This window comes from Mesitornis unicolor, unplaced genomic scaffold, assembly GCF_000695765.1.
Source record: "Mesitornis unicolor isolate BGI_N332 unplaced genomic scaffold, ASM69576v1 scaffold9446, whole genome shotgun sequence".
Classification (NCBI taxonomy): Eukaryota; Metazoa; Chordata; class Aves; order Mesitornithiformes; family Mesitornithidae; genus Mesitornis; species Mesitornis unicolor.
In genome coordinates this window covers 11,241-39,199 of record NW_010188862.1, presented here as the reverse complement: position 1 = coordinate 39,199, position 27,959 = coordinate 11,241, and the positions used below count along the sequence as shown (strand labels likewise).

General features: G+C 39.3%; 1 protein-coding gene across 1 annotated transcript; it reads left to right on the top strand.

The window, feature by feature from the left end:
• The first annotated feature begins 367 nt into the window (after positions 1 to 367).
• On the top strand, positions 368 to 26,868 carry FETUB (fetuin B). The gene is made up of 14 exons (XM_010185871.1): positions 368 to 669; positions 4,976 to 5,086; positions 6,035 to 6,122; positions 6,660 to 6,826; positions 7,751 to 7,864; positions 8,752 to 8,841; positions 9,320 to 9,733; positions 19,294 to 19,405; positions 20,998 to 21,146; positions 22,698 to 22,814; positions 24,290 to 24,376; positions 24,992 to 25,100; positions 25,695 to 25,868; positions 26,822 to 26,868. Exons 1-14 carry the CDS (start codon positions 448 to 450, stop codon positions 26,866 to 26,868), a joined length of 2,001 nt encoding a protein of 666 aa, XP_010184173.1. The 5' UTR covers positions 368 to 447.
• The last annotated feature ends 1,091 nt before the right edge of the window (positions 26,869 to 27,959 follow it).

Sequence of the window (27,959 nt, the reverse complement as noted above, 5' to 3'; positions counted from 1 at the left end):
CCTTTGTTGTTGTCTTATTTGGAAAAAGAACTGGATCACTGACAGAACAGAGCTGGAGCCAGACCTGTCCTGCAAGTTGCTTTATTTAAGTAATTCTGGTTTCTTAAGAAAGCAGCTTTGTGTATATATTCTTGTCCCTTGCAATGAGGTCAAAGTTATATGATCTGCCCAGTGAAATCTGAATTGGAGATATAAAGCCAGAAGGAGAAAGTGCTCTGTGGTCTCAGAGGGAGCGACAACACTTCTTTAAAACCTTGTAATCATTGACTTAGTGTTTGCTGTTGCAGCTGTAGGTTTAAAGGTGATGGTCAGTATGTAATAACAAAAAGGGGACACAAGATTATAAAGAGACATGGCTCCATTACAGAAGTCTGCTATTTCCTGCAGGACTCAGGCCCCGCACAGTGACTTACCATTCTGATCAGCCGCACTTGTTTTCTAAGCAGGATGGTTTTACTTGTTTCGGTGCTCTTTGGCATACAGGCACTTTGCTCCTGGGCTGCCTCTCCTCCTGCCAGACCAGCACCGACTGCATTGCTTTCCCCCGCCTGTGGTGCCACTGCAGTGGAGGAGGCTGCAGACCTGGCTCTTCGCCAGATCAATGCCGACCGAAAAGAGGGCTATGTACTCAGGCTCTACCGAATCTTCAGTGTCCGAGAACACCCTCAGGTAAGTTACCTGCTTGTTCTGTATCTCCTCCTCCCAGGAAGAGCTCTGTGTATATCACTATTCCTTAGCAATATCTATCTGAACTAAGAAATATTTCAAAAGGCAAATGTAATGTTACATTCGCAGGGCTCCAGAGGCCATGTCAACTTTACGCACAGATGACTAGAAACAGTTTCATCACCACTGCGGGCAATTAGAGAGCAAAGCTCAGGCACGATTCTCTGCTGCCTGCCCCTGGAATAGCTCCAGGCATCAGTTCAAATCTGGTATGAAGCACCACTACTCTGATTTAATTTCATTTTACACTTTCTTCCCACTGCCTTGAGCAGTTGGAGTGCAAAGGCTATTAAGTCATCGTCCGTTTAGCACAAAAGATGTAAGGGCTAACAGGTGTAATCACGTCCAGTTTGGGAGCAGGGAATTCCTTCACAGACCTCTAAATGGTGACTCATTCTCCAGAAGAAATCTGAAACCAGTGCAAGTGCAAAAATTACACTGGAAATCCATATGGAATATTGCTTTCATATCTTAAATATCTTATTTCTCTATGTGTGCTTAATTTATGACTATTTTGTGTTACAGTAGTTGAATCTACTGGCACTAGCCAGGGACAACCTGAAATGGGTGCACAAGACCCACAACACATACGGCACTGTGGAAGTGGGCTACTAACATCCCCTGCTATGCTTGCTTAATTCCCATAATCTTACCTGAAAGGCTGAGTTCTGAACCCTTGAAGAAAATCAGGCTCATTGCCAGACATTTAAAGATCTGTACTGGCAAGGATGTGACTGCTTCCTGCTCCTCTCACAAGGACGTAGTTTCTGCAGACACGCTGTGGCCTCCAGCAATCTGAGCTCTCACAACTAAAAATTCAGACTTTGCTGTGCTGTGCGCTATGATCTCTATTTGCTTTGCTCAGGTGACAGAATGCACCCACTTGAGAATCGTTTCCACAAGGGATGCCTCCGAGCTGGTCCAGAACCCAGATCACCACTCATGGTATTAGGCTCTTAGCCCCCCATCCTGGGGCTATATTCTATTGACAATAATTAGAGCACCCCTATGACCACCCTAGAGTGGGTGCAGCCATGCTGAAAACCACCTCATTCATCTCCCTCCTTTCCCTTCACCCGTGCCAAGTATATATCTCAGCACAGAAGAATTTTGGTCCTTGCCTTTCATTTTGTCTGTCATTTAATTCTCTACAGACTTAACTTACTGCCTTAGGTCATACTTTGCTCTTTGTTGATTTGGGGGTTTAATTTACTTTTATTCTTATGTTTTGCATCTAATATGCTTATCCTATAAGTAAGGACTTTCAAGACACTGCAATAACACATGAGAAAACCTAAGCCCTTCAACACATTTGTGTTGCTGCTGGGACTGAGTACATAAGCAGCAGTCAGCAATGTCAGGGATATTCATGGACAGTAACAACCTTAAGCAACCTTCTGTTCCTCTCAAAATATAAAGAAATATTTTTATTTTTTTTAATCAGTCCTTCCTCCCATTTTTTTAACCAATACCCAGGATAAAAACATTTCAAAGTTACTTCAAACTCAAATCTGCCCTTAAGCAGGTTCAGTTCAGTTTTGCTCTAATTGAAACTAATGAGCCATCTGCTATTAGCTTATATGCAAGTAGGACAGAGCCTTTCTTTCATACAAGATACTTATGATTAACTGCACTGACAGGCACTTAACCAAAATTACAAAACATGCCAAAATATTTCATTTCTTTCCTTCGCATCAGGTCACCCTGCCACAGAGGAGATGCTGCACTGCTGTCGCATCTCTTTTGGCTCCCAGGCTCGCCAGCACGCACTGCAGGGGCAATCCTGGCATCAGCAGCACTGAGGAAGGGATCTTTTTGGCCGTGGAGAAAAGATGGAAGTTTTTGTTCAATACTAAGCAGATATCAAAAGGCCTTTGCATAACAGTCTTTTAATGAAAATTAAAATAAGGATGATGAAACCTTCAGAGATCTGCTGAGCTCTGAATAAACCCCAAATTATCCTTTCCCCAGTGGAGGATGATACATAGAGAAGCAGGTAGACAAAAAGATGTGTAGATTTTATAATAACCTCATCTGCGTATTTGAGCTGATATTATACAAGAGAGCTACAGGCAATAGGAAATACAATTTGGTCCACCCTGGTTGCATTTCATATTTCCAAGATCACCAATCTTTACAATCAGTCTCCATGATTCAGCTGAGTAAACCTATCTAACATCAAACACTTTTGATTATAAGAACATTTCTTTAATGAGTGCTTTTGCCTCCAGAATACCTGAACAACCAATTTGAAAGCTCAAGTCACCAGTCCCAAAACCGGGACTCCTTAAAGATACACATTTTTCTTGGCTATTACTTTTTCATGCAAGATAGTCTTAGTGATGTTTTTTCTCGTAGAGGATATATTTAAAGTTACAAGCCTGTGCCAAATGCTGCACTACTCAGAAAAGCACACTTTCAGCAAATGACAATTACTCTTTGACCAGTCTTACTTTCTGTTTACTGATTTAACCTCTATTAGCTATCTTATTAAGGAGACATATCATCGTGGTATTTAGGTACCTCATATGTAAACATAAAAATAGGATTAGTTCCTTCCACAGAAGCATCTCTGCTGCCAGGTGTGGGGACACTGCCATGCCACTATATACAGTTCTGCTGCACCATAGTTCACTCTTTGTCAAAAGAGCTTTTGATCTTTTCACGACCTTCAAAACACTTACAATTAAACCTCAGGATTAGTGTAGGCAGACCCTGAGAGCTCAGTGCAAGGCATTACCCGATTACTTCATAAAACACTCAGGGAAAAAAGAAGGTATGAAAATACAGAAAAAAATATATAAAGCATAGTAAGATGTAAGAATCTAACTTAGAGACAAAGCTAACAAAACAATTTTCTCATTCTTTATAATTATTTTCTATTTATTTTGCTCTTTCATATTACATTTCAAAATATGTATGGTAGAGCTCACATAAAATCATCACCCCAGTATCTTTTCAGAGATCTCTATACTGTGTGATCAGAACTGTTTATGCCACTCGGTCTCTTCAGAACTCAAGAGCCTCTTAGTGTTTTTCCAAGCAGTATAAAACCAAAAAGGTCTGCAGTACTCCAGCCTTCACATGCCCGATTGACTTGTCTTTAGTCACTGCTAAACAGAAATCAAAACTGAAGCCAAAATTGTACAGATACTGGCCCCAGATTTCTACAGAACTCTTGCCCATAAAGCATTTTCTCCATAAAACAGTGAAATTGAAGAAGAATGAATGAATACTACTCTCAATCAGTTTTGGGTTTTTTCCTTCTTCAGCAAAGACACAATCTCAGTCTAAATATGCAGTTAACGTTTACATCTTAGTTCTTTAGGATGTATAAATGACAGCTCTCTTTCCAGCTTTCCACTACAGAAAATAAAATATGATCCTACTAAGCGGTATCCTTGATAAATATCCTGGAAATGTGCTTACCCATATTCAGTGGGAGCAGAACCAGCAGCTGCACCATGCAGCATCTCCTCTTTCAGCACCACATGATGTAGTCACTAGATATATGGAGCTGTACTTTTAGTCTTTCCCTGTCCTTCTCACACGGAAACGCTTGCTCAAAATTTGAGCCCTAATTGCTTTGTTCAATTTTGCTGCAGTGACCTGAATGAAGGTTTCTGGACTTAAGCACAGGCTCAGGACTCAAGCACTGGACTGAAGCTTTAAGTGAGTCAGAGACATCCACATAGGTCCCCACTTGCTGATATCTGAGAGAATATTTAAGTTGTCTGCATCAATGAAGTCCTTGCCTCTTTATGGCAAGTGCAGAGCACCCATGCTTGAAGAAGACACTAAGAAATAAAATATTTCTGTTTCTAATGCCTACTGGGAATGTCACATGTTGGCAGTTTTTTATTATTTGTGGTATTTATTGTCTCATTCTTATTGAAGACGAAATAACCTACCCTTCAAATCCAATCATAAGATGTAGTTGACAACGAAAACATCACCATGTTGAGTCCTTGTTCCTGGGTTCTGGTTGGTACCAGAATCAGAAGGATAAAACTGACTCCAAAAGGCTGTTCTTTAATTAAAGCTGGTCAGACACATCACCAAGTCTGTTCTTACAGGGCCTGAATCTCACCTGATTTGCCACAGTTGAGAATTTGTCTCACAGAATGTTCGGTTTTCAGGATATCTGTGTCCCACCTGTGTGTGTTTTGTTTCAAATATCTCCCTTTTATGTGTCCCTAGTTTGGTCTTTACAAAACTGGGATATAACCCTTGCTTTTTTTGTTGTCAGGAGATCACTGGTTCTGTCTTCTATCTCATCTTGGATGTAGTCGATACTGAATGCCATGTACTCAGCAAAAGGTTGTGGAAGAACTGTACGGCCCGACCTGCTCATAAAACTGTAAGGATTTTATTTTCTTATTTATTTTCAGGTATGATGGGTTCCTCAGGTACTACTGATGACAGCAAAATACCCACACATCCATTTTTAGTAGGCAGCAGAGCTTAGAAGATATCAAACCACATTTTTAAGGTCCACAGTTTTCCTCTGTACTTTCTAATCAGTTTATAGACTGGTGAGATTAATTTTTTAAAAATGAAAATAAAAAGAAAGTTTTTGACCAGAGCTAATAAGCAGACATAACTAAACAGCTATGCTAGAACGCTATTTAGAATAAATGTTTTACTTTTTATAACAACCCTGTAAGAGTTTATTTTAAAGACAGCCTGTCAAGAAGGAAATAAAAGTAACTCACTTTTATGTAACACGTGTGATTTTTAGTTTAGTTCAATTCCACTTCTATTCTGACAACTTTGCAAAAATTGCTCTGAAAGAGGAGAAAAAAGAAAGTTCAGCAAGATGAGCTGCAAAGACAGAAACTGATCTGAGACTGTTGCTACAGGTGATCAAAACAATTCTGAATAAGTGAATAAAACCCCTTATAAAATGAAGAATGACAAGAAAGAAGCTTCGTGAAGTTACGATTTAATTGTCCTGCACTGCTTCTTAGGTCAATCTGTTTTCATTTTTAAATGAAAAACTGAAAAAAAAATAAAACTAATTCTGCTCACTTCTGCTTACAGCACTTTCATCAGGAAAATGGCCATCCTGCAGACATGCATTGCACCTGTATAGCTCAGAACTGCACCAGGGAAAGATCTGGCCTTTTATTTCTAAAGGAGATACTTAGAAATGTGATTCATTGCCATTTGAGCATTAACATAACTTTTTTTCTTGGAAATAATTTCATGACTGCAAGGAGAAAAAGAACCACTCACTGTCTAGGTACTAGGTGATCAGTGCAAAGTGTGCAATATTAATTGTTTCTAAATGTTTATATTGTTTTAGGTTTATGGTCAATGTAAAGCAATTATCTACATTAATCAGGCAAGAAATATTGCTCATCTGAATAATTACGAGTGCACATTACAACCAGGTATGTCTTTATTTGACACACTCACTTTAAAAGAGGACAGGAAAAACACTGTGTCATACAGCATTACTTTAAATTTTAATTGTAATTATGGCACCCCAGTGTCTCCATTAGCTTTCAGCTGCCCTAATTTTCTCAAGTCAGTGATCATAAAGGCCAGTGTGGTCCTGCAGCTCAAAGCAGTGCAGTAATAACTGTTTTCATCTCTGGGAAACCCAGCAGGGACTTTATATGGGCATTTACCCTCTGATCCCCAAAGTATTTTTCTGGGTTTGTGAAGGAAGGCCAAGTAAAACCAGCAAGCCCACGGTCAGTAGGTTGAGCTCTTCTCTGCAGTGTCTCTGCAACATTTCTGTGGGTCTGCAAATTGATAAAGATTCAGAATCATCGAGTGAATCAAACCACATACTGTTGCTGCAGGAGGCGGGAGGACAAGTGGGTAGGGTTGGAGGCATAGGTGCATTTACAGTGACCTACATTATCAACATGCTCTTATGGTTATGTTTTCTCTAATGACATTGTCTTGTTTGAAAAAAAAAGTTCCTCCCAGATATATTTCGACAATCTGTCCTGACTGCCCAGTAGATGACTGCCCAACTGAACCCAGATATTTGGAGACTGCTGCTCAATGCCTTGCCAAGTTCAATGAAGAGAGTGAACAAACTCATTATTTTGCTGTCCTCAATGTCACAAGAGCTTCAATGCAGGTAAGTCACAGCTCATCTGACTTGCTTTAGCCCTAAAGAAGTATGGATCCACCTGTTAAACTTTATATGATTTGCTGTGTCTTACAGATTGTTTAGAATTTATATCTGTATAGTACAGAGAATATCTCTATGCAGAATTCTCCAGTGAAATGAGGATCTGCATTGATTCAAGACTTTTGACTCCATTTATTGCAAAAAGAAGGGTTTATGCAAAACTTAAGACACAGGTTTGTGTTCCAAAGTTTAGGACAGCTTCACTGTGAGCTCTTCTTCTACCATCCCCATGAATTACTGACTCCCTAATAGAAAGTGTTTAATAAAGCACAGTCATTCCTTCCAACACATACCTGTAATTCAGTGAATGAGTTTAAATACGGTTTAAAACTAATTTTAGACTAACAGAGAGTTAATGATCTTCTGACTAAATCCTGTTTGTTTACCACAGTAATATCCAATCTCTCCAGAATTCATTATGTATAGATGATAAGGTGGTTTTCCCTCAAACTGTTAGCTATTACTACAATACAGTGTTTAATCACTCCATTTCCAACTGTGAGGTACTTGCATTTCAGAAATAGCAAAAATGATCCTGTTCATTAAAGCAGCCAGAAATGATCAGCAAGGCACTGAAGAGGGTCTTTGGATATGCTATGTGGATGCTAACCTATTACAAAACCCAAATTCATTCCAACTATAGCTAATCCATGAGTTACTAGGATTATGCATATATAAGAAGTAAGAAATAACCAGGCAATAAAGCAGCACTGCCAAAAAATCATTCTCCTGTCATACAACTAAGAGTAATGCCCCAAGTATAACCCACTCCTTCTCCACTAAGCAGGGGTTTTACACCTATTTCAAGGTCTGTAGGATTCTTCCTGACACATACGCAAGGTCTAATTCTCATTGGTCTCTCATTAACAGTGGGTTGTTGGTCCTGCATATTTTGTAGAGTTTTTGATTCAGGAGACATCCTGCTCCAAAAATGACACGATTGCTGACATCTCCAAGTGCAAGCCCCTTTCATCAGAACTAGCTGTAAGTACTTTTCCTTATATAAAGGAATGATTTCTAAGTGAATATTTAGCCTATTCCTTTGGTTGTGTGCAGACAAGAATCAAAGCTCATAGGCATCATTATATGGGTTGTAGCTCTATACTGTCTTGCACCTGTACAAACTGCTTTAGAATAGAGAAAACATTTCAGCAAAAGTTTTGGATTCTTATCTAGAAGTCCATGTATAAGGAAAACAGAAAAAATGGCAACCAGAAAAAGGCGGGGTAGCCATTGCCTTACAAAACTGAATAATTTTTAAGGATTTCTTCCAAGTAGACAGACACAGACAACATATCACAAACAATGCATAAAGAGTATTTGCATACTACAGTCAGGTAGAAAATATTTAGCAACTATGGAAAAAATTATAAGAAAAACTGAAAGACTATAAATGGACATGCTGCTAAGAGATAACTTTTCAAGGCCCATCTTAGCTCAGATTCAAGCCATGTTACCCTCAGCTCAGTAAAAACCCAACTATTGGAAACATTTTTTTCATCGTTTCTTTCACTAGTATGGTGTGAAATTGGTTTTGCCTGAAAAATTATATGATGTTCTCTAACACAACTTGCCTGCATGGGGATATTCTGCTGCAGCAGAACTTAAGTGTGCTGTTGTAGTTGCCTCTTCAGTGGGCAGCTTATTTTTGCTGTCATGTTACCTAACCCTCATTTGCAAACATTTTCAAAATGCTGTTTGCCTTTGTAAGCCTGCCAATCCCAAAACACAAGTTTGCCCAAGCTGCTTATCCCTACAAGTAGATGCAGAAGCTGTAACTATTCAGCCTTTCGTAATCACTTACTTTACAAGATAGGAGCTAAGTATCAGTGCTAAAATGTGAAAAAAATGCTTGCATTTTCTTCTTCCAGCAAAAAGGTTTCTGCAAAGGCTCTGTACTAAAGAGTCACTTGGAACATGAACAGTTTGTCACAGTATCCTGCGAAATCTACAGTCTGCAGGTATTTCTTGATCTAATCCTAATATTGCCAGAGTAATATTTACAAAACAAGAACTGAACTTTTGAAAGCCCAGCAGTTTTAAAGTTTTCTTATTCAAAAAGATACAGGCTTCAAGAAAGTGATAAGGTGAAATCAGGAAGAAATCTCTCGTGATAAAACAGACTGTTGCTAGGAGGACAAAAAGGCAATAGAATAAGTATAGTGTCAATCACACAGAATATATTCAGAATGCTCTACAGAGAAATTGTGAATAATCAAGGGAACGCAAAAAGCAATAACTGTGTACTTACCCAAGTTTCATGCACCCATCTGCACTGGCATAAGTAGTTCCTCTGTATGTCCTTTGAGCTTCGGTTCTGCAGCTCGACTTTGCAGACTGGAATTGCAGCAGATCCTTAGCGTGAAGGGTGACGTTCTTCATATCTGAAAGAATTTGTAATAGCTTCAATATATCTAATGCTTATTTCCTGTTATTTAGGATCCTGCCACTGAAGAGGAGACAGAGCAAGTTAATCAGACACCTGGAAAATCAGGCCAGAATCATCAACAAGCTCTCCTTACAGAAACCAATCCTTTCTTCCCACATCTAGAAAAAACAGTGGGCTGGGTTAAAATTCTGCCCCCTTCAACTGAGGACACGTCTTTCCAGAATCTATCAGAAAGACAAAATGAACATAAAGATGGAAAACCAGTTCCACCTGAGGCTGTAGGATCTACGGCCAGTCTTGATGGAGAAAAGACTCAAGTAGACAACCCAGACTTGACCGAAGCAGCCACTGGACCAGTTATTCTCCCTTTTCCTGAAGAACTTTCTCTATCAGACTCATGCCCAGGAGAAGAAAAGGGGGTAAATTTCATCCTCCAGCCTTTGCTGCCTAAAAAACCTCCCAAAGTCTAGGCAGCATCCAATCACCTCAACTACCTGCAACATAATAACAACCACTATGGCAACCTGGTCTTTCAATTTGTGTAACAACTCTAAATAAATAAATTACAGTAAAAAATTATTACAGTCTTCATCTTTGGAGTTCTCAGTTTTAAGAAAGCTCTCGAGGCCTTCACAGAGTCACACCTGGTGTGTTGGTTTCTAAACAAGGAAGAGGACTTCAACATGGTTTAGCATTAAAGGCTAGTGGGTTTTTATTGTGTCACAGGTTAACTTCTTAGTTATAATGTGATGAGCTTAGCCCATTTCTTTGTTTCCTGTGGAAGATCTCAAGAAAGAGAATTTTTTTTCTAATGCTTTATACCCTCACTTAAAGCAAGTGGAAAATGTTACCCATGTGTGAAACCTCTGCATGTAATTCTGGCAGGTGGAGAGACAAGCCCAGGCTATTCAGATTCTTATGCTTCCCTGATCCTGCTGTGCAGGAAAAATGATGATTTACAAAATCAGCCTAATTCTTTCTTGAGATAGGTCATATTAGCTGCCTTATAATAAAAACCACAGGGACACTCTACAGCCTGTAGCTAAGCAAAAACAATTTCACTGAAGCCACATATAGCAATTGTACAGAAAATAACAAATATAAATAAATGAGGAGACAAGAAGAAAAAAGAGGGAATATGGGAAAGAAATCTCATTTGCGGCAAGGAGTACGCTGATATTCGCAGTAATTACGAGACTCGTCTGAGACCACAGAGCCTTTTTCCTGTTACCACCAGATCTGTAAAATCATTTGCTCAAAAGAAAATCAATAAAATATTATTGTTTCTGAAGCTTTTAAGCTGCTGAATAATCTCTAGAGATACTGGGAAATTTCTCCATTCAAAAAGTCTTTCAACAGAAAGTTATGGTTTTGTTAAAGTATTTTGGCATTATGCAATTTGATTGTCTTATTTTATTATTATAATAAATGAAATATAAATAAAATTATTGTTTTATTTTTAGTAAATATAAAAATATTTTTAGTATATTGAAATACTGTATGGAGCTATGCTCACAAAAATGTGGGGTTTTTTTCAGTTTGCAAAATGCTTAAAAACATAAATTTTATTTAAAGGAGTAATTTAATAGCTTCAAAGATTAAAATAAGCCCAAAAGTGATGTGTGAAATACATCAACTGAGCCAAAAATAATTCCATTTCAACTCCACGTGATGAGAAATTTCAACATATTTTGGTTTCATGCATTTCAGAGTAGAAAACAATTCAAAATCCAACAATCATAAAATTGAAATCCTATCCTATTCTTATCGCAGTATGAGCTCTAGGCTGTGTCAGCATTTCCCTTGTTATCAAATTACACAGCCTTGTTTTTCCCTTGGGAAGTTTCACCTTTACCAGCTGGGGTTTCCCTAACAGGGCCAGCATGTTCTACCTCCCTGACAGGAACTGCGGGTTTCCCACATGCCAAAATTGAGGATACCAAAGGAGTTGCTCCCTGCCCTCACAAAGGGCACTGTTGGCTTTAGTGAGAGAGGGCAAGAGCACTCAGGCAACAACCTGGCACACTTCAGGGATTTTCAGAACACTTATTTTGCCTCTTTTCTCAGTTAATTGCCGTATTTCTCACTTCTGCTATTTTATAATGTGGTTTGGTTTATTAACTGTTTGCTTGTTGATTCAAATCTCACATCAGTTTAATGACACCACTGAGATTTATATCAAAGTATGTAACCAGAGTCTTTCCCAAAAGGAGTACTGGAGAAGAGATCAGCTTCATTAACTGCCAGCCACAGCCCAGAATACCCCATTTCAGTTAATTCCTTCTTGACTACAGCTGCTTGCAACGGTAAATTGAATTGCAACAGCAGCAAGTGAAGATAAATGGAGTTGAGTTGGTGTGAACATAAACAGGGGGAGTTAAAGAAAGCATCTGAGAGTCTGGATCCACAGTTTTGAACATTAAATTTGGGTACTGTTTAGCCTTTTGCACAGGCAAGGGTCAGAAATGACATTTGAATCAATACTTTCTCTAGCCTGGATCTGAGATTTGAGTTCAAAGACTTCTATCAGTTAAAAATAAATACCAGAAGGGGTGTTTGTCTAAGTGGTAACTGTATCTGCAGTGCAGATCAGCAGGCATCAGTGGTCAGTACAGATTCACAAGCATTTCTTTTATTTGCTGTGGCCGCTCCAGCACAAAGTCCTGTACCCAGCTTTTAGTGTCACCTAGGCCACCACCAACGTTTGTCATAACTGAGGCCTGGTACTAATGTCCAAGACTGATTTGTTGAAGTAGGAGACTGAAAATGTACAGTTTCTGTGCTTCCTTTGTGCTCAGGACATGCCTGGGTATTGTGGCACTCCCAGATGGCATTAACAGCTGATGACGTTTAGTCATCATTACTTCAAATCCTGCTGCTGATTCAGCAGATTTAGGCCAATCTGTGAGTGGGCCAGCACGGCTGCTTTGTCCCTTCAACATGGACAAGTAAGGGCACAGGATGCAATCCACTGTCCTACTTTGATTCGTTTGGTAATAAATTAAGTTAAAACATTCAAGTTTCCATTGGACAGGGTCTTTTATTCAGGCACAGATAACCAATGGTCAGTGATCTCCAGGACTGTTGATATTTTTGCCAGATATTATCAAGCCTTTATCTCTGAATATAGGTGAGGCATCAGGAATGCAAAAAAAAAGGGGGGCAGTAACATTCAAAGGGTACAGAATAAGATATGCTGGCTTATTTATGCACATGTTGGCTATTTTAGATTTTTCAGACAACCTTCTATACTTATCCTTGGTCAATCAAAAAGATCTTAAAAAGCAAGGCCCAGATATCAAAGTTCTCAAGATAGGGTTTAAAAATCCAGATTTTTGTAAAATAAGTTAATTATAAATTGTATTGGTCTGACTTCAGAATCTGCCCATGGTACACACTTCATGGTTAAACATTTTCTTCTGCATCTCTGAGATTATATATGTTAAGCAGCTGTATTCAGAATATACATATATTATTTTGATTTCAAAATCAGATTTTAAAGACCTCCCACTAGATAGAATAATATATACTATACAATCACAACAGCTGGCAATACTTCCCTTATCTTAACCTACTACAACTTGTAAGTGTGAGTTAAATCTTGAATTTTAAGAACAGTATAATGCCACAAACCCTGAAAAAGCCAAATCCCTTGGAACTTCCTCTGACCCCATTCGTAACCCCAGCCTCTCAAGCCCCTTAGCAAACACATCAGTGTTGCAATATATCCTTAAGGTCACCAACTTAAAATTGGGGTGGTTTTTCCTAGAAAGCAATTTGCAGCCAAAGACACTGAGGACAGGACAAGGAATACAGACATCTTTTTTATTCCCCATATTAGCTCTTGAGGCCTCCAAAGCAACAAGACTCTTGTAACTACATTGTCAACCTGCTCACTTGACAGTTGGTCTCCCCTAAACAGCTTTTGAACTTAAGGTCTGTTTGAAAGAAATTTGATAGACAAGGTGATGGAGCTTCTAGAAGTTCGATAAAAAACTGGTGACTGGTAAAGAAAAAGGAGCTGCAGGCAGGGAGGGGAAGCTGCAACTGCTACTTTGAAGACCATAACCAAAGCAAATTTGTACATTACATTTGCATCAGAGCGGACCCCGTTTACACCCAGCAGATAAAAATGAGACACGCATGAAGACATGATGCATTTACATATTTTTCCATCATACTTGGGGGCATTTCTGTTAAATGCGAAGCTACCCCAGAAACTGCAAAACTTTTTTTTTTTTTTAATTGCATCAAGGTGTAAAATGAGGTCTCCCTGTTCTGAAGCTACGGGGCATCACTGACTAAAAAAAAAGTAAAGAAAAGCTAGTGAAGAATTCTCCTATAAGCAGCTGTAGCCACACATATCTGTTAGCTGTATTCTTGCTTAGGAGCAGAAACTACAGCAGCTGCAGAGTGGCACAGGCTATGAGACAGATAAGGCCTTGCTACCTGCATAACTGAGCTGTGCGATGTGATAATCCCAGCCTGTGCATGAAGCGCTACTGTAGAAGGCAGAGAACAGTCAGTGAGTGCAGCAGTTGTACTCCCAAGAAACCGGAAATATCTGTAAATAGTCACGGCTATACCTTAAGATATTGGTAATCGGTTATTGAATACTATCCCCTTTATTGGCCAGCTCTCTTTCTTCCCTCCTAGAATAAAGTTCTATTTATTAAGCATTTGATGCCTTGTTTTTCAAGAGGGGAAGATAAGCCACTTTTTGTTGTTTTCTCCCAGATTTCTGGAGAGAGGTTTAGGATGGATGTTTATTACCAGCTCCTTAATATTTGAATGTGGATCACCTCTTGCTGTAGCAAGTCAAGGCTTGGTAAAAGTCATAGAGATAAACAAGCTTTTGATAAGCTTGTCAGGGGAAATGCCATGTTTGGATAAATATTTCTATTCCTGTTTATAGAAATAGCTTCATTAAAACAACATGCAAAACTTACAAGCAATAAATATAAAAACAAAATAAGTATCAAAAAATATATCAAACTGGATGAGAAATCATAAAGATACATTAAACTGATTCAAGTACAACCAATATTTAATTAACTGCTCTAACTGTGCCTGAAGTGCTTGTCCATGCTGTACTTTAATAATAGAATCCAATCTTTCCCAAAGAAATCAAGGACAAAACTCTCTACAGTGCAAACGGAATTTTACTTTTAGTTCTGCAGTCAATTTTGCAGGAATTGTACATTTTCTACTCTTTATTCATAGTGTTTCTGTTACATACATAAAAAATACATAAGCCACTGTCAAGAAAATGATCGGTGTCACAATGAACAGCCCAGAACAAAAGGAGAAAAAAAGAACAAACAATCTGCAAACAATAGACGACTCAGGGAATTATGTTATAAATTACCTTATCTGACGCCTTTCTTCAATATGACTGCCCATTTGAAAAATTAAAGAGTATTGTAAGTAACGAATGGGGGTGCAATTTGGAACACAGCAATGATGTGAGTATTATTTTTAACTGATGAGATGTATTTCAAATGTCTTTCATTTTTTACACAACATTTATTTCACCACTTTACCTCAATCTTCCAGAAGAAATTCTGAATTATTACAATGAAACGTTATTAAAGCCCAAACAAAAGAAATGCCCTGCTGCAGCAGAAGAGTGGTTCTTCCAGCCCAGTATTCACCTCTCACAGTGGCAAAAGACAGTTGTGGTTAGGAGAAACATAGGACCTGCTCCCTCTCTGCAAATCATTTCCCTTGTACTTTTCCAGTGCCCAGGATCATCGTAGTAGGGATTTAAGAGTACTTATCTGCTTAATCTTTCTAGCATCCATGGACCTGCTGTCCATCAACTTTTCTAAGCCATTTCTGACCCTGCTGATACTGTCTGTCTCCACATCTTTCTGTGACAAGTTCCAGAAGTTCACTACCCATTGCGTGGGCATTATTTTAATCCATTTTCAACTGATCCATGCTAGCTTTGAGTGCCCCTGATTCTAATACTGTAACATTCTCCATTTAGCTTATCTACTGCCAGAGTACTGCTCAGTGTGTCCTGAACCAACTATAAAAGAAAGCCACTGCTTCAGTTCTATGCATTTTAAAATGTGAGTTCTCAGATACCAGGTAGACTAGAAAGTTGGATTTTTTTTAATAAGGCTTAATGAGATGAAGTAAGGGTTGAAGATGATTACTTATTCTATTTCCAATGTTTCTCAAAAAAATAAGTAAAAAACCCCTTCAAAGTCAACCACATAAACCCAAGTCAGTTATATACATAGCACCTTTTTGTATGAGCTGATCCAACCCTTCACATCAACCAGGATTTGGACAATTTCCCGTCTGAATCTGACCTTGTCATTTTGGATTCACTTTGAATTTTTGTATTTTCTTATTCAAAGCTTGAATTTTGTATTCAAACTGCAGTCACTCCCACACAAGTGATTACTGTGTTTTAAGAATGTCCTTAACTATCCTGAATAAAAGATTTTGAATACAGTGAGACAACATCATCTCCTTTCTGCTTAGCAGAAGATATTGGCACATCACTGAATTATTCTAATAAATACAAAAAAATTACCAGCAATTCTCTGAAGAAGTCTATGAAGGCTACTACAGGCAAAGAACACACAAAACTGCTCAGACTGAGAATGCAAAGGCAGCTTTTTGTCACATTGTGCCACGTGTAGATTACATCGGTATTAAGCCGGTCAGTCCATTCTGTGGACCAGTCTGAAATGATACAAAGCTGACAGAAGTCTAAATTTTCTGTATTTTCTTGAGCTGGCAGAGTAGCAGGTACTCACATGGAAGAGACAGCCCACCAGCTCACAGATGCACCCTAAGCTACATCTCTTTTCCAAATCTGAGCGACATCCTTGGTTCCCTTTCACTAGTTCTCTGCTAGGTAAGGATCTGTAAAAACAGGGATATTGATACAGCCATCGTTTGACAACAAATATTTCAGCATATTTTCAGTTCAACTGTTTTTACAGTAAACAGAAAACCAAGATTGTGTAATACCTGCACACATAAACTAGGCCTTCTTAATGCCAGGTGTATTTTTCATTAGTAAAACACTGTTGCACAATGCCTGCTTAAAGAATTACAAACATGGTCCCTTTGATGGGTACTCCAGAGAGTATTATAAGGCCTACTTTCCTCAAAATCTGCTCATTCACTATATAATCATTTACTTGCTGTTTGCAAATGTTAATCCAGGGTCAAGGTAATGGCCCTCTGACACAACGCTTAAATTTGTATAAACCCATGCCCTTTTAGCATTCCTTTATAACTTCGGTGGGCTACTCTGATTTAAAAGTAGATCACTGGCTTTATCAGAGCATGGGCAGAAGTGACCCAACACTGCAAACAAAATGCTGCTTCTAGCTTCAGCTTTTCTTCTAACACTACTGCAGTGCTTTAATGCCCAAAGCAAAACAAGCTTTACACCTGCAGACTGTAATACTGTGGAGGCAGATGCAGGAGTGGCCCTGGATTTGGTCAACAGACATCGCAGAGATGGCTACATTTTTGGTTTATTCCATATTGCTGATGCGCACGAACTACGTCTAGTAAGTATCAATTTAAAGGGTGATTTACACAAGACTGTGATTTTACAATAAAGAGCCAGATCATTGAAAGCGTATGTTTATTGCTTTTAACAGAGCAATGCTGATGTAAGTCAATGAATCAGCTCTGATTTACACTATCTCAGTATTCATTTGTGCATGATTTATTGTACGTATGCTTTATTTCGACTGATGCTGAATGCCCTCTATTCTCTTGGCCGACAGGATGTTAGCATAAGAGATGCTCTGAACAGCACCGGAAATTAATCTGTCCTGTGTGTTGTCAGGTCTCAGATGTTATGTTCAAAATTTATATTCAGAGGGTTTCTTTAATCTGCAAATGTCTGACATTAATTAGATCAATGTATCCTCCAAGATCAGTATTTTGTTATTATTCTAATTTGGGAGATAGCTGGATAACTGGAGGGAAGGGGAAAAGGCAGAATAAGCCAAAGGAGATGAAAATGTCGCTCTGCAGAACAGCAAAAGGGCTGGATAGAGAATCTGTATCAGTCATTTCCTATTTCCTTCCTATTTCTATTTCTGTTTCCTAGAGAGGGTACATAAGCTTTTCTCTATGACTGACTAAATGCCAAAGCAAACCATCAGCAGAAAAAGCAATAGAATACAATACAAAACTTCTTTAACTAGTAGATAAGAGACCAAGGTCACGCAGATTTACTAATGCACCTGGTTACCTTTTAGCTGCTCAGTTATGACACTAGAAACCAGACACACACAGAGTGTTTAAGAAGTGTATTGCACATCTCAGTATGGCAACTGAAAAAACAAGCTGGGTTTGGATGGAGCTGCTTAAGACTGCCTGTTAGAACAACAAAAAGCTCAGAAAGTGTCCCAAAGCCCAGATTCCCACAGGTCTTCATGTATACTTTCAAAAACTTGATGGATTATTTTGCTTTCCAAAGACAAGGATGTGGCAAATGATACTATTGGGTTTTACACAATAGCCAGGTAGTTAAAGAGCTCATCTAGGAAGCAATCAGTCGTCTTCAGCATTAAGAGATTTAAACCCTCAAGGTTCCCATCCTTGAAGAATTCTGCTGCCATGCTGTGTGTGTACCACCCCTGGGAAGTGGAGCCACGATCTTACCTCTCTTACCTTTCCATTCAGTGCAATTCCATAAATACAAATCAGAAAAAAACAGTCTTTCTATCTGTCTCTGTTCTCTGTCTGCATTTTACTAATATGTTGCATGTATGCAGCTTGAAATTATTGAGATTTAAAACAGAAATATTAACTATCCCTAAGCAGAAGGCAGGATGCTAGTGGGCAGGATGGGTGTCCAGGACAATTATATGCTTTTCTTGATTTTGCTACTGAATAACGTGAGCCTTTGTACAAATCCTCTAGCTCCTTTTTAAAAATAGAGACAATGCTAAGACATATGCATACTGCAAAAGTAGTGTTTAACATGACACTGGTAGACTCTTACTAATAAAATTACTACACTGGACTGCTATAATTCTTTCTCAAGGTCTCATCTATACAGAAACACTCTGAAAAGGGAATTTGAATGGGTGAGGTTTCCTAAAACCTGAGGACACTTATTGGCAGTGAAGGGGTTTGCATCATTTTATCTAAATGACAAAACAAAACGCATCTGTGTTCATTGTGAATGTCCATACAGGGATCGCATTAAGTTTAAATAATCCATTCCAAATGTGAATTTAGATTAATTTTCCTGCAGAAAAATAAAAAACTGCTCCTGTAGGCCACAGATAATTCTTAACACCATATCCCATTACACTAGTAGCCAAATTCAAATTCTGATTCTCCATCCTGTTTACTCTGCAGACAGAACATACCAGAAGAATTTCAGAGCTAAGGCTCCTAATGTTGTGGGGTTTATTACAGCTTTGTTGTGTCACTCCCTGAATAAACTGAGCAGGAAGCAAAGTTTATCTGAAAGAGTATCTGGTTACTAAGGTAATTTGAAATAGATGTAACTGTATAATTGGCTGCCTAGATAACTGATTTTCTAACAGACCAATATGTCCTATGTGAAAATCAGAAAGAGGGAATGGCAACCTTTTAACATTGGCATTTCCCCTACTTGATGGATGCCAGGTTGACAACAGATTCTTCTCACATGTTCTCGACAAAAGGGTAAGAGACAACAGTTACAAGTTTCAAGAAGGGAAATTCTGACTGGATGTAAGGCCAAAATAAATCATGGAGAAAGTGGTTAAGTACAGGAATGGCCCAGAGAGCTTGAGGAACATCTGTCTTGGTGTTATATAGAACACAGCTGAATCTAACTTTGAAGTTAGCTTTGCCTTGAGCAAGTGGCTGGACAAGTTGACCTTCAAAGGTCCCTTCCAGCCTAAACCCTTTCTACACTTACCAACTCAGAAAATAGGGAACTGGGGAAGCTACATTAAACATATCTACTTCAAAAAAAGTTTATTTCAGACCAAACATCTTGTATACAAACTCTTTTTTAACTGCACTTCTCTTCCAGGAAAATTCATCAGTCCTCTACTTAACTTTGGACGTGCTGGAAACCGAATGCTCTGTATTATCCAGGAGACACTGGCAGGATTGCGAATATGGTGATGTTTATTCCATGGCAAGTAATGGCACCCAGGCAGAATCATATCTCAATAATGCGTTGACTTCATCTTCATCTGAACTGCCCAGAAATTTCTATGTCACAAAATCTCTAAGTGAAGACTAGACTTCAATATGGCTCACAATAAAATAAAATCTATTGAATTCTAGAGTTGTTAAACATAAGCTAAAGGTTTGGAAAATTGTTGGCTCCTTAAATAAGAGCCACTTTATTTAACTGATTGTCTCGAAGAGCTGTACTCTGCATTCCACTGCTGGTAACAGTACTGATGTTTTGAGAATAATTTGCTGACAACTGAAGGGCACTAGACATTTTAAAAAGCATGTTCCTAGTATATTTGCCAGAAATACAACTGTTACATTTTGTTGGCTTTCTGTGATAGTGTTTGTGGTATGACAATGTGAAATATTGGTAGTGTCAGTACAGATATGATATGTAGTGATATCTGTTCTTTATTGTTGCGATCCAATGATGCAGTCTGGAAGGAGGACTACGAGTCCAAAACTTTATTTATATAGAAGTGTGGTGACACACACCGTGATACAGGATAAAGTGGTGACACAGGACAAAGCAGGAAGGGCATGAGGAGAGAAGAGAAAGTATTTACTCTTTTTATTAAGATGGGGAAAAAGAATAGAAAAAAAGGTCTGTCCACTTCTTGATAAAGATGTGTGTAACCTTGAGTATCTCTGGCATCCTAACTGCCCCGGCTAGCTACTATTATCTTGTCTATTCAGTCATGCAAATATGAGAATTAAAATAAAGACTCTTGTAGAGGGAGATCCCATTTTATCTGAACACAAATTTTGAGTAGTACCAGTTCAGACATTTCATTAATGACCACATCTGTTATTCTTAGAAGTACTGTACATTAAAAGAAGGCAAATTTCTATGATTGCCTACATCCAATTAAATCCAATGAAAATAACATCATCATCACGTATTCTTTTTTCTTCTCAGGACTTTGGCCAATGTAAGATCATCACATATACAAGCCAGCTGCTGAAGAGACCTCAGCTATATGGATTTAATTGTACATTAAGTCCAGGTAAAATAACCGCTGTTGTAAGCCAATGCATACCTCAAACCAGCCCTAGTACTATATTACAAGTCTGAGCACTACTAGTGTATGGAAACCGTAACAGATCCATTCATCTGCTTGCAATTCATATTTTAGATAATTCAAATGGAATGTTAAGAATGAGTAATAGAATTATGGTTACCCTACTCTAAAGCAGACTTTATTAATGTCAGATGATATTACCATTTCAGTCCACCAAAACATGTTAATGAATATCAGAAAAAAAGTCAACTTGGAATGCATGCCCATTTGGGGTGGTAAGATTCTAAGACAGAGCTAAAAGCTTTATAAGAATATTCATTTCTGACCAAACCAAATAGGTCTGGGTTTTTATCATGTTATAGGATCAACCCATATTTGTGGAGTGAAGAATAGGTATTTCACTTTCAAGGAAATACTTGCATTGCAGTTTCTAAGTTCGCTTTAAAGGCACATGCACGTTCCCTGCAGTATTACTATCCATTGCAATGTTAGTAAATTCTCTGTTTTCTCAGTTCCTCCTGATTTATTAGAGTGCAAAGACTGTCCAGTAAAAGTTGAAGTCTTAGAAGTCACCGAGCAGCATAAAAATATTGCTGCAAAGGCCCTGAAGAAATTCAACAGTGAAGGTAACCACACAAACTACTTCAATGTGGACAAAGTTGAAAAGACTTTAAAGATGGTAAGTGACATTTTGTCCTAAAATTACTTATAAACAACAGAATTTTATGAGCAGCTCCAAAACCACGGGACTAGAACTCGAATCCTTCTAGGTAGTATCTGAACTATTGCTTGCTGACTCTCAAAGTAAATAATCTGCTTAAAATTGAAGGTCCTACTTTCGCAAGGCTTGTTAGCAACGTTAATTTAGGCATGTGAAAGCAAAAGGATTTCTCATCTACTAAAAACTGTGGCAGTGTTATCGCATCCAAAATGTCAGAGCCTTCTCTCTATGCACATTTTTATTTTAAGTGTCGATTTGCCTATCATAACATACGAGAGTTTATTTACTAGTGACCAGAATTCTTCAAGGTGTACAGTCATGTGTATTATCTCAGTCATATAATCTGTCAACTGAAGGCAGATAATTTTATACTCTTAAAATATTTAGCACATGGGTACAAAGCAAAGTGAAGGCGCTCAGCATCACTTTGACTCTGCTGCAGAGCAAAGCAGCACTTAGAGCTCTGAAGGACAGGAGGTAAATTTGTATCTGTGCTGTACTTCTTGAAGAACTACTTGTTCTGGTAAATAACTCCTCCATCTTTGAGAGATGTCAACATGAAGATTTATCCTTTGAGTGATTTGCAGTATAACTCTCACATCACCACAATTTCTTCTTAATAAATACTGGAGACCTCTACTTAAACAGCACAGGATCATTCTGCCAACACATGTGTCAGTTCAGGTGACCTCTGCAAAGAGGTCCCATGACCCCTACCATAATACATGTTCATCTTGGAAACTGCCTACATTATAGCACGCCAACCCATTTCTCTCTGCTTTGCCTTTACACTTTGCCATCTTTAGCTACAGTAACAATTTAGAACGTACCACTGAATTTCAACGGACTGCAGAACACTACAAAGTATATACATCCACTTTTAACCAATTTAGTTAAACTAGTGAAACTTGTGTGCACACACATGCTATTAATACCTTCAATACAGACTTGAAATAAACTACTGCTACTACAGTTGGAAATTAAAATGAAACACCTCTTTATGGATTTTAATAGGATCACAAAGGCTTTCTCCCATTTTCTTATGGAATAACACCTTCTCTCTGAATAATGCCACTGACAACAGAGAAAGTAACAATCTCACAGTAACTGGCAGAATTTCATCCCAAATGAACATCAGCACTGTAGTACTATGTACTCCCATCACTGGAAAGGGGTGGTTGCATCAGTAGATCTCTGTATTTTCACAGAAGCAGCAGTTCAATTTAGGGAGAAGATTCTAAGGATGCTACTTCCCAAAAACACAGGCTGTGAAAGCAACACATACTAGAAAAAGAAATAAAGCAACCATTCCTGGAATTTATGAAGGTGTGAGGCAAGTAAGGGATAATTAATCAATTTTCCTTCCTGAATATGTGTGTATGTATGAACATTTGAACAGCACAACTAATGAAAGCATGAAGTAGACAGGGTTTTGACAACAATAGAAAGAATGGTTGCTTTTTAAAGTACAGGATTTTAAATACACTTTGTTTGACCTCTTGGTTTCAGACTGGCTCCCGTGAAGGTCACATTTTAGGATTCTCTATAAGAGAGACCAACTGCTCCAAATCGACACAAGAAGCAGATCAGGCATTGGAATGTGATTTTCGGGATGACTGGCACACTGTAAGTAGAGTCTTAAAATGAGAACTGATACAATGGGTGGCACCAGGAAGATCTTCCCACAATGTTTCCAAGCGTTTCTTATAAGCATGCATCCCAACTCAAAATTCAAAATCCAGCATGTCCAAGTCCAGATCATAATTTTACAGCTGCTCCTTTTTATTCTACAAGAAGCTAATCTGTACTTTCAAATCTAAATGTAACGGGCATCTGGCATATTACAGAGCCAGAACTGAGTTTTTCAGTTAGGATCTGGCTTTCACATTCATATTGTAGCCATTCCCTAGTAAATAATTCATGTTATTTTCATTAAAACTTTTACACTAACATGAGTCATAGATCTTGAAAAAAATATATGTATTATGTCATCTCTCTGAGCCCAGTGTTACTTTTGTTTTTCCTCTGCTGCAATGGAATAATTCAGGCTTTCTTGCAGATTACTGTCAAAGTACCCTCCTCACCCCACCTTTCCATTGCAATAATAGTCTATACCAAAGAAACAACTAGGCAAAATAATAATTTCAGGATAAATTATTTCCCAGAACAGAAATTGAAGAAATGAAATAAAAATATGGAAAAAATAAAACATGTACAACTTTTATTAGATTTGCATCCATTTTCTTCTGTGCCTCTTGTACTCCAGAAGACTGGAAAAGGCCATAAATGAACTGGTAGTGGAGCCAAAAGTTCACTAGAACGAAGCACAAGCCAGATACGTTGAGATTTTCAATTCTGTTCTCAATGCTGCCACCACTGGTGGATGCATGTAAAATGCTCTTAACAGTTGTAACCAATCATGACAGGATCCTAACATCCCAAACACAAATCAAGATAAAGCATCCACTACAGAAAGCATACGCAGAACCCCTTGCCCGAGTTCTGTGCTCTGGCATGTGAGCAGTTCCACACAGTGACTGGGCAGCAGGAGACAGTCACAGCAAACAGGATGCTCAGGGAAGTAATGCTAAAAGATTACAAGAAGTTATTTTTCAGAAAATAAATATGGAAGAAGGTCTTGCCTTGAGCATTGTCTGAAACAGCATAGCTACACAGTGTCTATTTCTGAGGAGCAAAATTTCAGACTAGCCCTATCTGAACAGATGTTTGACAAGAAAAGACAGAAAAAAAGGAACGAAAATCAGTAATCTACAGGGTACTCGTTTTAGAGACAGTAGTAGCTGACCAATTTCTTACAGACATCAAAAGAGAAGTAAGATGCAGAGCAGTAGCCCTCTAGATGCACCCAGCGAAGTTGTCTTCACAGTCAAGACCACTCAAAAAAGTCATATATTTTAATAATTATTAATAACTGGCATATAGCACTGGTCAGAAAGCTCAGGATCTAGCTAGGTTATGTCAGCATACTTAGGTATTGAAGGAACTAGTCTAACTTTTGAAATGTTGCACATTCAGTAGCTACTACTCCATCACGAGAACCCAGATATGCATTGTTGGTGTTCTTCTTTTCTTTTGCTTAGCACGTGGGATTCTGCAAGGCAAGAGTTATCAGTGATCCAGCTGAACCTGATGGAACAGATATAAGCTGTGAAATCTACCATGGCTGGGTATGTACTCACTTACTGAAATGTCTCTGGCTTTATCGTCATGGAGGGAGGATACAGCAATGTCACCGAGTCCAGACTGGCAGATTATTGCAGTGGTTCTTTATGTCCCTTTATTATTGCCTGGGTGAGATGCAGCATCTCAGGACAGAGTGGGTTTTGACTGCTAGGACAATCAAAGGATGAATTAGAATTGAGCTGTCCCTACTACTCCCTCCAAGAGTGTCTTCCCTCAGTCCAATCTTACTCCTCAATTAAAATGAGTAGAGATGGGCAAAAAATTCAAAGGAGTTCTAGAAAGCAGGAGAAGAGGAGGTGATTTTTGTTATATTTGGTATTCCGGTTTATATTGTATTTTGTTTTGATACATCACAAATTTTGCTCAGTGGGTTATATAATTTCATTTTGTTATGGTGTGGTATTTCCCAATGATTTTCAATAATCTGGCATTTCATCATCTACTCCTTCTATTTTGAAAAAAACAGGGGTTTTTTTCTTACAGATCACCAGAACTGTAAATGCAAACCTAGTAATTCCCATCTCTCTCTTTCTCACCACTTTCTTCTGTCCTATTAACATCACCCTTAATACTTCCTCCCCTGGTGTTTTTATAAACAGCAGCATGACTACGAGCGAAGATGCAGATATTCAACTCTGGGACAGCCACACGGACATTCCCATCATCATTTTGGTCACAAACATGGTCACAGACATGGTCACAGACATCATCGCAAGCATGGATGTCCACCCTTTTCTCAATTCAGACACGAAGACCCTGAGCATAACCACAGTTTCAATGAAGAACATCAAGACAGCCATGAAGAACCTGCTTCTCCTCCTTCCCCCCACAGTGGACCACATCACCACCTTCACCCTCCACATCACTGTCCTCCACCTAATCCCCATGGTGGACCACATCACCATTCTCCTCACCCTCCTCCTCCTCCCCATGATGGACCACATACTCCTCCTCAAGAGGAAACACATTCCTCTTCTCCTCCTCCCCATGATGAACCATCTCATTCTCCTCCTGCCCAAGAGGAATTACATCATCTCCCTTCTCCTCCCCATGATGAACCACAGAATCCTCCTCTTGGTCCCCATCATGGACCAAACTGTCCTCCCCCCCCTCCTCATGGACCATATCACCATCATCCTCCCCATCATGGACCAGACTGTCCTCCCCCTCCTCACGGACCACATCACCATCATCCTCATCCTCACTGTGGACCACACTGTCCTCCCCCCCACCCTCATGGACCCCATCACCATCATCCTCCCCATCATGGACCAGACTGTCCTCCCCCTCCTCACGGACCACATCACCATCATCCTCATCCTCACTGTGGACCACACTGTCCTCCCCACCCTCCTCATGGACCACATCACCACCATTCTTCTCCCCATGATGAACCACAAACTCTTCCCGAAGAGGAAACACAACATTCCCCTTCTGCTCCTCCTCCTCATGATGAACAACAGAATCCTCTTCTTGGTCCCCATCATGGACCACATTGTCCCCCCCACCCTCCTCATGGACCACATCACCACCATCCTCATCCTCGCTGTGGACCACACTGTCCTCCCCACCCTCCTCATGGACCACATCACCACCATCCTCCCCATCATGGACCACACTGTCCTCCCCACCCTCCTCATGGACCACATCATCACCGTCCTTCTCCCCATGATGGACCACAACCTCTTCCCGAAGAGGAAACACAACATTCCCCTTCTGCTCCTCCTCCTCATGATGAACCACAGAATCCTCCTCTTGCTCCCCATCATGGACCACATTGTCCCCCCCACCCTCCTCATGGACCACATCACCACCATCCTCCTTCCCATCATGGACCACACGGTCCTCCTCTAGGATGCCCTCCTCATTTCTATCATCACTATTACAGACATCGCTGCAACAAGAAAAGCCTATCAGGAAAGTACTTTCCATTCCAAATAACAGGAGCTGTCTATCGCATTCCAGTCCTAAATCAGCAGGATTCTCTCATACCTCCCACTTTAAACTTGCCTGAGCTATCCCAAAGCAACTCTCACTCCTCCAGCACTGGTGAAAGTATTCCCTTCACTGGCTCAAGGCTAAAGGAGATGCCAGAAGCTCACAGTTTTCCAGATCACCCTACACAATCAAAGTCATGCCCAGGAAACCCTACAGCTGCTCTTCCAAAAATTTTGCCTTTATTTCCACACAGTTCCCTGGCAGAACATTCTCCTACACGAGCTCAGAGAAAGATATTCCTGGCTTGAGAGCTGCAAGGCCAATGGCAGTTGTACAATGGATGAAAAGAGCACACAGAGAAGATGAAAAAGTTTACAATTTCTAGGGAGAAGAAGCACTGAAATTAATGATTAATATCCCAACTTGCCTCTTGATCCCAGCTATATCAGACTTCACTGTAACTGAAAGGCTCAAAACTTTGTGTTCCTCAGATAATGTGAATGGGTACAAATCTCACCAGTCAACAATGCTTCTTTAGCTCTAACTAAAATAAAAATTCCCTAATAGTGAAAACTGCCATCTAAGTTTTTTCATTTTCTCATCATTCATAATCATAGAATCATAGAATGGTTTGGATTGGAAGAGACCCTAAAGCTCATCCAGTCCAACCCCTGCCATAGGCAGCGACACCTCCCACCAGACCAGGTTGCCCAAAGCCCCATCCAACCTGGCCTTGAACACTTCCAGGGAGGAGACATGCACAGCTTCCCTGGGCAACCTGTGCCAGTGCCTCACCACCCTCATAGTGAAGAATTTCTTCCTAATACCTAATCTAAATGTATCTCTTTCCAGTTTAAAGCCATTACCCCTTGTCCTATCACTACCTGAAAGGTAGTCCTTTTCCTATCCAGTACCTGAAAGGCTGCTATAAGGTCTCCACAGATAATTATAATGGACTTCTCTGATGAAATCTGACCTAGAAGAAATTTGACCACCTTCCATAAAAAATGATCCATGGCACTACATTCATGTTTTATGAAGATTCAAATAAAATAAAATATGCAAGCTTTCTTTTTTCTTGACACAGTTGCCAAAGTTTTGTCTTTTTTGTTACTATGGATGTTTAGATGTACAGTAAACATCCATGAGACATACTCTGGCATAACTTGACTAATGGTGGCTGGGCTACCACAGTTATTTGGAAAAGGTCTGAGAATAGTTAATGACTTGTAGTGTAACACTGCAGGGTGGCCTGCCATAGTCACCAGAAATACTGCATTCAGGGACAGCCCTTTTCAAATAGTTCATAATTGCTCTCAGGGGAGAAGAAAAGCAGATGCAGGTAATAACTCTTTCATGTAAATGTTTTCTTTATCACTGAATATTCCTCACTTGAAACTGAGTTGCGAGGAACAGGAAGAAAGAACACTGGTGCCTCTTTGTACTCTGATCATCATCAAGGTAAAGTTCATTCAGACAGATCTGGAACCCAATAAACCAGTTCAGAACAGTTATAAGCAAGAACATGGGATTAATCTCAAAAAAAATAGTAATTTGGTCCTCAAAGTAGCTTTTTAATGGCATAAAGTAAAATATAGTGTGAGGGCTACACTGAAGAAAAAGAAACAA